Raw genomic sequence first — 11,524 nt, forward strand, 5'->3', positions numbered from 1 at the left:
CTCGGGCTCAGTTGCTCTGCCGCTTGCGGGATCTTCCTGGACCAGGCCTCGAACCCATGTATGCAGGCAGATTCTTAACCAGTGCGTCACGAGGGAAGCCCCCACAAAATATTCTTCTTCTTTTTTTTTTTGTGGTACGCGGGCCTCTCACTGTTGTGGCCTCTCCCGTTGTGGAGCACAGGCTCCGGACGCACAGGCTCAGCGGCCATGGCCCACGGGCCCAGCCGCTCCGCGGCATGTGGGATCCTCCCGGACCGGGGCACGAACCTGTGTTCCCCGCATCGGCAGGCGGACTCTCAACCACTGCACCACCAGGGAAGCCACCACCAAATATTCTTGATCAAGGGAGTTCCACGCTCAGAAATCCCCAGCGGGAGACAGTGATTGGTTGAATAAGTGTATTCCACTCAAACGTGCGAAATACGTGCAGGTGAGGAGACTGAGTCTCAGAGACCCCGGTCACCCTGGGGTCCCAGAGACCCCGGTAGGAGCTCGTTGAGCAACTTTGAACTACAACTTCCGGCATGCAATGCGAGAGACTCCTTGTCCTCCTGATTTGCCCCCCGGCTCCAAGCCTGACGATTGGTTAGGTGGGCTACTTGTCAGACCAAAGTCTGGTTTTGATTGGTCGAGTTCCGAGCGGGGCTCCGAGCTCCAGGCCCATGGGTCCCGGCACAGCGCTCCAGCAGGCAACATGGTAAGCCGGCGACTCTTAGCATGGGGGGCCCTGAGGGGCTAGGGGTTCCGCCGAGGGGGGTCCAGGGAGACACCGAGGAGACCGGGATCCCTTTGTGGGCACTGAGGTCTCTGAGGGATTTGGGATCGCGCTGAGGGCCGTGTTTCCCTGTTTGGGGTCAGGGTCTCACTGCGGGACCTATGAGGGGGTCGGAGGTTGTACAAGGGAACTGGAAGGCCTTGAGTGTTCTGGGCTTCTGACAAGTCTCTGAGGGGCCCTCTAGGGGCCTGGGGTCCTGCTGAGGGTGTCGTCCCGTGGAGGGTACTGGGGATCTGAACACCTTCGGAGCCCCGTGAGGGAGATCTGGGGTCCCCCGGGGCCCACTCTGGGGATGGTGTCCTGCGGGAGCGTGGGGGCCACGCCGACAGGGTCCATCGGGGCTCCCTACGGGTGTGGGGTGTGCCGAAGGACCAGGGAGAATCCTGAGAGGAGGGGGCCATGCGGAGGGGATCTGGGTGGGCTCAGGGCGGGGGAGGGTCCCAGAATTGGAGACAGCACAGTTGGAACCCTCAGGTCTCACGTAGTTCTGGGTCCAACCCATTGAGTTTATTCTTCAAGCTTAGCCTGGCCCCTGTGGGTCAGGCTGGTGCTGGGCGAGGGCGGAGATCCCCCAGCCCCTAGGACTGGACAGAGGGAGAGACAGGATGGAGGGGCCAGGAAGGCGGCCTGAACTTGCCTGGGGTGGGGGGTGACCCCGAGGAGGGGCGCTGGAGGTGGGTCTGAAGTAAGAGCATTGATGGAAGGGGCTGATAAAGTGGATGTCGTTCCAGGGTGCGGGATGTTGTGGGAGGTGAGGGGAGGGGCTCTCGGAAACGGGATGGAGGAAAGTCGCATTGATGTCACTTAGCAGGATTCTGGGATCACAGATCCAGGGAAGAGCTTTGAGCAGAGGAGGGACATGGGCTGATGGGATGCTTCAGAGATCTTTGGAGATCTGCAGAGCGTGGACCCTAAGACTGGAGGCTCCTGGGGGTGGGCGGTGAGAAACATCCCTGGACAGACCTCGGGAGCCTTAGGTGGAGGGATGCATGTCTTCCCTCCTTCCCTTCTCTTCCTTCTTCATCCTTCCTCCCTCTTCTTCTCCCTTCCTCTCTCTCCCTCTCCTTCCTTTCTAACGTCCTTCCTCTCCAAGTGCTGGGATCGCAGTTTGAACCATGGGTCTCCTCCCTGGGAGGTGTCCAAGGGTAATGGGGTCAGCGATGGAGAGCCCGGGGGTCTGGGAGGGTCTCTGAGACCCGAATGGTTGGGCGCAGAGGACGCCGGGGGAGAGAGCCAGGCAGTGAGGCGGGTTGGTCCTGAGCTGGGTCTGCCTGGCCTTGTGGGCTGAGGAGCAGAGTTGGACGTTTACTATGAGACTGGGAAGGGCCTGGGCTGCCTGGAGGAGCCGAGAGCAGTGTCCATGGGAGTGATGGGTGGGTGCTGGGGCCTCCAGGGAAGGGCCTGGAGGAGGCATGGTCTGGAGCTCGGCAGAGAGGTTCTGCCAGGGGATGATGGGTCACAAGGGAGAGGTGTCTGGAGAGCCAGGGAGACTGGGGAGCAGCTGCTGGGAGGTGCTGGGTTTCCAGGGAGGAGTGGAGGAGGGGTCCTGGGAGGAAGGGCGGGGCCGCTTTGAGGGGCCCAACTGTGCTCTGGGTCATTAATGCCTGCTAGCCAGTCTGCACTTGGGTGGGGGGAGGGTGAGCAGTGAGACCAGAAAGATGACGCCCCACCTCATTACTAAAAAAACGTTCCTGGCCTCAGTTTACAAGCCACAGCATAAAGAAAATATCCTATTAGTCTTTTATTTTAATGATGGATTTCTCAGCAGTCATTCTGAATTACAGTGCTAGCCATCACATTAGAGCTTTCCCTATTAAATTTAGCTTATTTTTGCCTGATTAAAGGATAATTTTAACAATTAGTTTTAATATTAATGTAATCTTTATTTCATTTTAGTTGTTAATACCATAATACTAGCAGACAGCCCTCCTGAGCACTTAATTTTACATAATTACGAAAGCAAATTGGTATTTACTGCATTGAAGCAGGAAAACCCAGCTTCAGACTGATTACCAAAAACATTTTTTCTAAAATGTTTTAAAATAAGTATATGAAAATGTGTTATGAATTGTTGTTTAAAAGTTTGTTAGTAGAACTTGGTAAGAAAATTCCTAATTAAAAAAAGTCATCCCACTCAAACGTGTAAGTCTTTATCCTGAAACAGGTAGTGGGCCAGAAATAGATCGCTTTCCTCCTTGGCTGATTACAAAGGGAGGGAGAGGGAGAGAGGGTGACTTCAATTATCAGGGATAATTTAAGATGGGAAAGACTTGGGGGACAGAGCCACCTGGGTGAACGTTGAAACTACAAGCTCACCTGAGACACAGTTACAAAAACTGCATCCGTGGGACCGTGGGAGAAGAGCGCTTCCACTGGGTGTGCCCGGCTCGTTGTAGGTCCAGAAGGTGGTCGTGAGAGTACACGAAACAAAATAGGAAGCACCCCATTTCCAGATGAGGAAAACTGAGGCTTGGGGAGATTTAAATCCTTAAATCCTTAGCACAAGGAGGAAAGCGGGCCCCAGTGTCTGCTCCAGCACGTGCTCTCCGCCGCCCCACACCCCAGCCAGGTGGTGGGGAGGGACGTGCGTTTTGCTGGGGCTCCCAGGGTTGGGTCTGAGCCCACCCCAGGACCTTTCCCCAAGAAGCAGCTTGAGCCAGGGTGGCCCTGCCTCCACAACCTGGCCCCAGAGTCTCTATAAATAGCCGGGCTTCCGAAGCGTGAGCTTGTGATCCTCTGGCTGGCACTGCCCTTCATGTTTCCTCCCCGCAGGCTGTCCTTGGAGTGCAGCTGGTGGTGACGTTGCTCACCGCCACCCTCATGCATAGGCTTGCGCCTCACTGCTCCTTCGCGCGCTGGCTGCTCTGCAATGGCAGGTGAGCCACACCCCCTCCCCGGGCGGTGGGCGGAGCCCCTAAGGCCCCGCCCTCCCTGGTTTTTCTCCTAGCCCCGCCTCAAGCCCTGAAAGGTGAGGTTTTTTTTGTTTTGTTTTGTTTTGTTTAAAACAAACAAACAACTTTGTTGAGATGTAATTGACGTACGATAATCTGCAAATATTTGAAGTACACAGTTGGATCAATTTTGACAGATTGTACACATCGCTGAGACCATCTAAATACTCAGACGAGCAGCTGCTTCCCCCACTCCTGCTCTCCTTCATCCCTACTCTAGCTGTAGATCTGTTTCCTGAAACTCTTTTTGTCCCGGTTTGGGTTTCGGACCCTTTCTGAGAATCTGGTGGAAATTGTGAACTCTCTAGGGCAATTCACATGGCAGTTCCTTTCCTGACTGCCTGTCTCTGCCCTTAGTCTCTTCCGATACAAGCACCCTTCCGAGGAAGAGCTTCGGGCCCTGGCGGGGAAGCAGAGGCCCAGAGGCAGGAAGGAGCGGTGAGTGAACCCCCAGTCTTAGGTAAGTGGCTCCCTTCCAGGGGAGGCCATGAGGGCACAGGGCCTTACCTGCCCACTTCCAGGCACTGCTCTGGGCACAGGAGAATTGGGGACACCCCAGGCTGAGGAGATGGTCACTGTCATTCACTGGTTGCCTCCAGTTGGCGTTTAATGCTTATTGGAAGTTTGCTCTGGGCCAGCCCTCTGGGTGGGTGGTGGCCACCACCCTGGCATTCAGAGGACATCCAGGCTGGGGGAGAAGGTACCTCCTAGGCCTCCTGTGCTCTGAGGGTGACATGGTAGAGCCTCCCAGGCTGGGGTGGGGTGGACTGCCAGGGGAGGGGAGGATGGAGGATGCTGTTCTGACACATTCCCCCCTCCTCCCAGGTGGGCCAATGGCTATAGTGAGGAGAAGCCGTTATCCGTGCCCCGTGACACCCCTTTCCAGCTAGAGACCTGTCCCCTCACAGCCGTTGATGCCCTCGGTAACAGCTGGGTCCCCAGCTCCCCTGGCCCTTGGCTCACACCCTGGTGGGGTTGGTGGGGGGAGCATCTTGGGCGGGCTAAGCTGGGGACTCAGTTGCATCCTCCCCGCAGTCCTGCGCTTCTTCCTGGAGTACCAGTGGTTTGTGGACTTCGCGGTGTACTCGGGTGGCGTGTACCTCTTCACAGAGGCCTACTACTATGTGCTGGGCCCGGCCAAGGAGACCAACATCGCTGTGTTCTGGTGCCTGCTCACCATCGCCTTCTCTATGTATCCTTCCTCTTAGCTCCCCAGGTGGGGAAGGTGGAGGCCTGTGGAAGCTGGACCCCAGGCTCCTTGTCGCCCCAGAAACTCAGTGGTGTAAAGCAGTCACTATTTTATGTTTGCCTGGGCCGGGGCTCAGCTGGGTTGCCTCATATCCGCTCCAAGTGGGCTTGCCTTTCAGCGGTCTAGAGCAAGCTTCCTCACCACAGCGGCCAGGAAGGAAAAGGGGGCCCTGCAGGCCTCCTGAGGCTTTGCCTGAAGTCGGTCCACCCAACCCCTGTCCATTCTCTGGGTCAAAGCAACTCAGTAGTCCAGAACAGATGCAGGGGCTGGCAAAGAGACGTCCCTTCCGTCATTTTTTTAGGAAGCTGCATAGAGAGCAGAGGCAAAACTGTGACTTTGAGGACCCAAGTCGGAGACAATGTCCTTGTGGAATAGGCTTGCAAAGCAGGGCAGATTGGAGATAGAGACTGGTGTCTCTATTAGCCTGTCAGAGGAACGGGAAACTCAGGAGCTGTGAATTCAGCCAGGCGGCTGAGTGAGTCAGGGAGACTTGACCTCCTGACAGACAGACAGACAGACAGAGACAGAGTTGGCCATTTCTAACTGACCACAGGCAGTGTGATGAGGCCAAGCTGGAGGCCTGGCTCAGGACCTCCTGCTCGCTGATGACACAGGCCTGAACAGCAGTAAGCCTTGTGTCCTGGGCTTGCCCGGCAGCTCACTCCTCTGCTCCCCAGGACTCTAAGCCTGAACTTCCATGTTAGTGCTCTGGAGTCGTGGGGTCACTGGTTGGGGGTGGTGGATGGGGGAGGGGTCACTACAGGCACTGGAGGCCTCCTTAGCCCTGCCCCCAGCAAGGTGTTCCTGACCGTGACCCGGCTGTACTTCAGTGCAGAGGAGGGGGGCGAGCGCTCAGTCTGCCTCACCTTCGCCTTCCTCTTCCTCCTCCTGGCCATGTTGGTGCAGGTGGTGCCGGAGGAGACCCTTGAGCTGGGCCTGGAGCCAGGTATGTGCAGTCTGGGGCCTGGGGTTTTTGCTGCAGTCTGGGGCCTGGGGTTTAAGCCTCTGGGTTATTGCTGTTAGTGTTTTCTTTACGTATTTTGAGGCTAATTGACGAGGTGTTTACAAGTTTAAAATTGCTACGTCTTCCTGGCAAATCAGCCATTTTTTTCATGATGTATGGACCCATTTTGATTCTAATAATACTTCCATCTTAGTCTAGTTTGTCTGGTATTAATACAGCCTTTCCAGCTTTCTTCCTTCCTTTCTTCCTCCCTCCCTTCCTTATTTCCTTCTTCCTTCTTTTCTTTTCTTTTTTTTTTTTTTTGCGGTACTTGGTCCTCTCACTGTTGTGGCCTCTCCCGTTGTGGAGCACAGGCTCTGGACGCGCAGGCTCAGCGGCCATGGCTCACGGGCCTAGCCGCTCCGCGGCATGTGGGATCTTCCCGGACCGCGGCATGAACCCGTGTCCCCTGCATCGGCAGGCGGACTCTCAACCACTGCGCCACCAGGGAAGCCCTTCTTTTCTTTTTAAATTGATATATACTTGACATATTATATTAGTTTCAGGTGTACAACATAATGATTCAATATTTGTGTATACTGCAAAATGAGCACCACAATAAGTCTAGTTAACATTCATCACTGCACAGTTACAATTTTCTTTTCTTGTGATGAGAACTTTTAAGATCTACTTGCTTAGCAACTTTCAAATATACAATACTACCTTTCTTTTGATTAGTATTTGTTATATCTTTTTGACATCCCTTTACTTTCAACCTTCCAGGGACCTCATGTTGAGGTATGTCTACTTTAAAAAATAATAATAATAAATATATAGATATAGATATTTTCTTTCTTTATTTTCTTTCTTTATTTTTTAATTTGGCCGTGCTGCATGGCTTGTGGGATCTTGGCTCCATGACCAGGGATTGAACCTGTGCCCTCAGCAGTGAAAGCTCAGAGTCCTAACCACTGGACTGCCAGGGAATTCCCTTATCTGGATATTTTCCATCAAGTCTGATAGTCTGTATCATTTAACTTCAAAATTTAATCCACTTACATTTATTGTGTTTTCTGACATATTTGGCCTTGTCTCTACCATCTTACATTTTCACTTTCTATTTGTTCCTTTTCTTTTGTGCTGTTGACAGTGGCTGCCAGCTTAATTGTCCTTCCTTTTAGGTGATCTGTCATAACTTCTGACTGCTTTGTGAGCTCTTTGTTTTTGGTGTTCTGCAGTTTTGCCACAGTGTGTCTAGGTATGGATTTCTTTGTATTTATCTGGTTTTATATACTTTGTATGTATCATCCATTCTGCAGACTTCTCAATAATTACCTTTCAATATCTCTTCTCCTTCATTCTCTCTCTTCTCTCCCTTTGGGGTTCAGACTTGACTTATATTGAACTTCCTATTCTGTCCTCATCTCTTAATCTTCCATCACATTTCCCACCTTCCTGTCTTTCTTAGTCGGAATCTGAGTGATTTCTTCAGATCCAATTCGTCATTTCCTCCTTTGGCTCCTTCTAAGATGCTGTTTAACAACTTATCACTTCAATAATTATATTTTCCTTTTGGAAGAGCTTAACTGATTCCTTTGCAAATCTACCTGGTCCTCTGAGGTAGTCTCATGTCACCTGTTCTGCAATTCCAACTTTTATTTTCCTCAGGCATTTCACACAGAAGCCTTGGGGTCTAAATTTGTCCTTTGTTTTTTTTCTCCTGACTCACCTTTATGGTAATTTATTGTCTTGTGTGTTTAGTGATTTTGGTTGTGAGCTCACATTATTTGCTTTTACTCCGTGGAAAATGTGGGGGCCTGAACTGAGAAATCTTTCCAGGACTTTGATTTCCTCCTGTGGAGCCCTTCATGACCCTCCAGCCTCGGGGAAGCTCAGACTCAGTGCCCTCCGCCCCCATGTCCCTCGGTCCAGTCAAGGGTGTCTGTCTAGCACATTCTCCTGAGCTTCACATAACTGGAGAACAAAATTGTCCTCATGCTTGTCACAGGGCCTGGCTGCCACTAGTGTGTTCCTACCTGGAAAACAAAAGGATGTCTGGGAGGGGGGCAGAGTAGGCTCTGAGGCCCCAGGGGTCTATTTTGGACACCACCCTCTCTTTGTCTTCCCCAGGCCTGGCCAGTATGACCCAGAACTTGGAGCCACTTCTGAAGACACAGGGCTGGGACTGGGCGTGAGTCCTGGGAAGGGAGGGGGAACAGCGGCATGCTGCGACCTGCAGGCAGGGTGCTGACCTGCCGCGGGGCCCTGACCCTTCTCTTTTTCCCAGTCTTCCTTTGGTCAAGCTGGCCATCCGCGTGGGGCTGGCAGCAGTGGGCTCCATGCTGGGTGCCTTCCTCACCTTCCCAGGCCTGCGGCTGGCCCAGACCCACCATGATGCACTGACCATGTCGGAAGACCGGCCCATGCTGCAGTTACGTGGGGGACCGGGTGGATGGAGCGTTAGGGCGCCTAGGGAAGGGGCCGGTGGGGATGGTGGGTGCCCAAGCCTACCCGCTCTGCGCCCTTGCCCCCAGGTTCCTTCTGCACACCAGCTTCCTGTCCCCCCTGTTTGTCCTGTGGCTCTGGACCAAGCCCATGGCGCGGGACTTCCTGCACCAGGCTCCCTTTGGGAGCACGTCCTCTTCTCTGTGCGTATGGAAGTGGGAGGCAGGGCAGCTGGGGCCCCCTCTGGCTACTCCAGACTCTGAGACTAAGGGAGGAGTGCGTCCTGGGGGAGGATCCTGGGGCAGAGGGCAGCCTCACTAGCCCCCTCGCCCCTCTCGGCGCAGGCTGTCCGACTCGGCCTTCGACTCGCTGCGTCTCTGGATGCTGGTGGCACTGTGCCTGCTGCGGCTGGCGGTGACCCGGCCCCACCTGCAGGCCTACCTGTGCCTGGCCAAGGCTCGAGTGGAGCAGCTGCGGCGGGAGGCCGGCCGCATCGAGGCCCGAGAGATCCAACGGCGGGTACCGGCGCGGGCGGGGAGGGAACCTGGGCCTCAGGGCGGGGTTCCCTGTCCCTCAGGCGTGGGGTTACCCGGAGCCCGAAGGTCCCCTGCTGCAGCCACTGCTACCTGTCCACTAGGTGGTGCGGGTGTACTGCTACGTGACAGTTGTGAGCCTGCAGTACCTGACTCCTCTCATCCTCACACTCAACTGCACGCTGCTGCTCAAGACGCTGGGTGAGAACCCGCCTGGGCGACGGCGGGGGCGGGGTCTGGAGTTGGAGCGGGGCGGGGCTGAGCCTGGAGCGAGGGGCTGGAGTTGTAGTTGGGTGGGGGAGGGGAGGGGAGGGCCGGCGATTGAGCGAGGCGGGGGCGGGGCCTGGCTATAGAGGGGGCGGGGCGGAGGCTGGAGGGCCCTGAGATGGGGCGAGGTCAGAGGCGGAGCCTGGGGTGGGGCCCGAAGATGAGGTGCGGGCAGAGCCTGGGGTAGCCGAGGTGGTGGAAGGAGGCAGAGCCTGGGGCGGGGCGGGTGAGTGTCAGCATGGGTGGGGGTCCTGGAGGCCAACTCCGCCTGCGCCTCCACCCATCCCTCCCTCCACCCTGTTTCTCTCGCAGGCGGCTACTCCTGGGGCCTGGGTCCCGTCCCCCCGCTGTCCCCCACCCCGTCCTCAGCCCTCGATGGCCCGGTCGGCCCCGAAGAGGACGAGGCCCGGCAGACCGTGGCCCTGATCGCCGGGGTCCTGGGCAGCCTGCTCACGCCACTCTTCCTCCGCGGCGTCCTTGCCTTCCTCATCTGGTGGATCGCCACCTGCCAACTGCTCTCCAGCCTCTTCGGCCTGTACTTCCACCAGCATCTGGCGGGCTCCTAGCCCGCCTGCAGACACTCCTGCAGCCCCAAGGTCTGGTCCTGGGCCAGCGGGGCGCGGGCCACCCCCTCAGTGTCCCCAGGTGCAATGTGGTCCTGGGAGTCCCAGATGCGTCCGCTGTGCCAGTCCCCTTCACTGCATGCCTGAGCCGTGGCCACGCCTTGGACCCTCAGCTTCTGCCTAGAAACTGATTCCCCAGGCCCAGCGGCAGAGGGTCCCACGGCCAGCCATTGTTCCCAGATTGCATGTGCCCAGTTTGACTGCAGTGGAGGTGGGCGTGGGGGTGGGAGGGGGCACTCTTCTGAACAAATAAAGGAGCAAGCCAATTTTTTAAAAAATTAATTTATTTATTTTGGGCTGCTTTCGTTCTTTGTTACTGCGCACGGGCTTTCTCCAGTTGTGGCGAGAGGGGGCTACTCTTGGTTGTGGTGTGTGGGCTTCTCATTGTGGTGGTTTCTCTTGTTGCAGAGCATGGGCTCTAGGCACGCGGGCTTCAGTAGTTGTGGCTCACGGGCTCTAGGGTGCAGGCTCAATAGTTGTGTCACACGGACTTAGTTGCTCTGCGGCATGTGGGATCTTCTGGGACCAGGGCTCGAACCGGTGTCCCCTGTATTGGCAGGCGGATTCTTCATCACTGCGCCACCAGGAAAGCCCGAGCAAGCTGCTTTTTACAAAAAGGATCCAGACGGTTTGGGAAGGGGCTTTCTGCATGCTGTCAGGTTAAGTGGTGCAGGCTGGGTGGGGAGTCTGGGGCTTCAGTGCTGAAAGAAGGGAATGATGGAGGGACAGCATAGCAAAGGCCTGGGAGGAAGAAACAAAGAGAGAATGAAAGGGGGTGAGAAGAAATGGACCAAGTGTGAGAAATGGGGGGAGAGGGAGGTGGGTGAGCCCATGGTACTGGGCAGGGGGCCATGGGGGATACCGCCCTCTTCCACAAGTACGGGGGACTGCCTTCTTATCAAGGTCACACACAGCAAATGGGAACATTGTTGAGGCCGTGGTGACCCAGGAGAAGGAGGACGAGGGTCCATCACCAACTGGCATTTTCCTGTAGCTGTGGCCATGCAGTGGGAAACCCACGTGCGTGCACGTGTGTATTCTAATGTACGTGTTGTTAAAATCCAACAGTACATTTTAAAGATCTTATTGGCTTTATATAACAATTCATGAATCGGGCTGCATCCAATCCAGCAGATAGAAAGGAGTTCCGAGGAGCTGTATAAAAGACTTTTGTAAGGCAGAAGGGAGTGGGAACAAGGAAGTTATATTAGCGAAAAGTGGACTTGTGGCAAGGTCCCTTTCCTTTAGGGGATGGCAGCTGTCTATCAGGTAGATCACCTCACTCGTGCTGATCAGGCAATTTCTGATTGACTGGTTTCAGAGTCCATTTCTGGACAAGCTGAAACTGTAAGTCTCGGTTTGGTGACATAAGCCTTAGCGTAAGTGACTCCATTTTGAGCCCGTCTTGTTTTTTTCACAATGTAAGCTATGTAATCTTTTAGCACATGTAAAATGTACATTAAGAATAAAAATGACAAGGTGAGACTAACCTGGTGGTCCAGTGGTAAAGAATATGCCTACCAATGCGGGGGACGTGAGTTCAATCCCTGGTCGGGGGAACTAAGATCCCGCATGCTGCGGGGCAACTAAATCTGCACGCCACAACTACTGAGCTCACGCGCCTCAACTAGAGAGCCGGCGTGCTGCAAACAACAGAGTCCACGTGCCCTGGAGCCTGCAGGCCACAACTAGAGAGAAGCCCACACACCGCAACGAAGAGCCCGCGTGCTGCAGTGAA

At 55.1% G+C, this 11,524-nt stretch overlaps 1 protein-coding gene across 2 annotated transcripts; it reads left to right on the forward strand.

The window, feature by feature from the left end:
* The first annotated feature begins 529 nt into the window (after positions 1 to 529).
* On the forward strand, positions 530 to 10,042 carry TMEM161A (transmembrane protein 161A). 2 transcript variants are annotated; one of them, XM_060006654.1, is made up of 12 exons: positions 530 to 697; positions 3,548 to 3,651; positions 4,084 to 4,164; positions 4,552 to 4,649; positions 4,762 to 4,918; positions 5,770 to 5,921; positions 8,049 to 8,109; positions 8,206 to 8,349; positions 8,453 to 8,566; positions 8,708 to 8,882; positions 9,001 to 9,097; positions 9,476 to 10,042. In XM_060006654.1, exons 1-12 carry the CDS (start codon positions 530 to 532, stop codon positions 9,727 to 9,729), a joined length of 1,605 nt encoding a protein of 534 aa, XP_059862637.1. In that variant the 3' UTR covers positions 9,730 to 10,042. The 2 variants fall into 2 exon arrangements, with proteins under 2 accessions (XP_059862637.1, XP_059862638.1); XM_060006655.1 differs by lacking the exon at positions 8,453 to 8,566 and having other exon boundaries at positions 656 to 697.
* Positions 10,043 to 11,524: the final 1,482 nt, after the last annotated feature.

Source organism: Delphinus delphis, chromosome 3 (assembly GCF_949987515.2).
Source record: "Delphinus delphis chromosome 3, mDelDel1.2, whole genome shotgun sequence".
Taxonomy (NCBI): domain Eukaryota; kingdom Metazoa; phylum Chordata; class Mammalia; order Artiodactyla; family Delphinidae; genus Delphinus; species Delphinus delphis.

Excerpts from the sequence above, each read along its gene's own strand:
- TMEM161A (XM_060006654.1), top strand. The coding sequence starts at position 530 with ATGCGAGAGACTCCTTGTCCTCCTGATTTGCCCCCCGGCTCCAAGCCT. Across the intron at positions 4,165-4,551 it reads CCCAGAGGCAGGAAGGAGCG|GTGGGCCAATGGCTATAGTG; the intron begins GTGAGTGAACCC and ends CCCTCCTCCCAG. Across the intron at positions 8,110-8,205 it reads ACACAGGGCTGGGACTGGGC|TCTTCCTTTGGTCAAGCTGG; the intron begins GTGAGTCCTGGG and ends TCTTTTTCCCAG.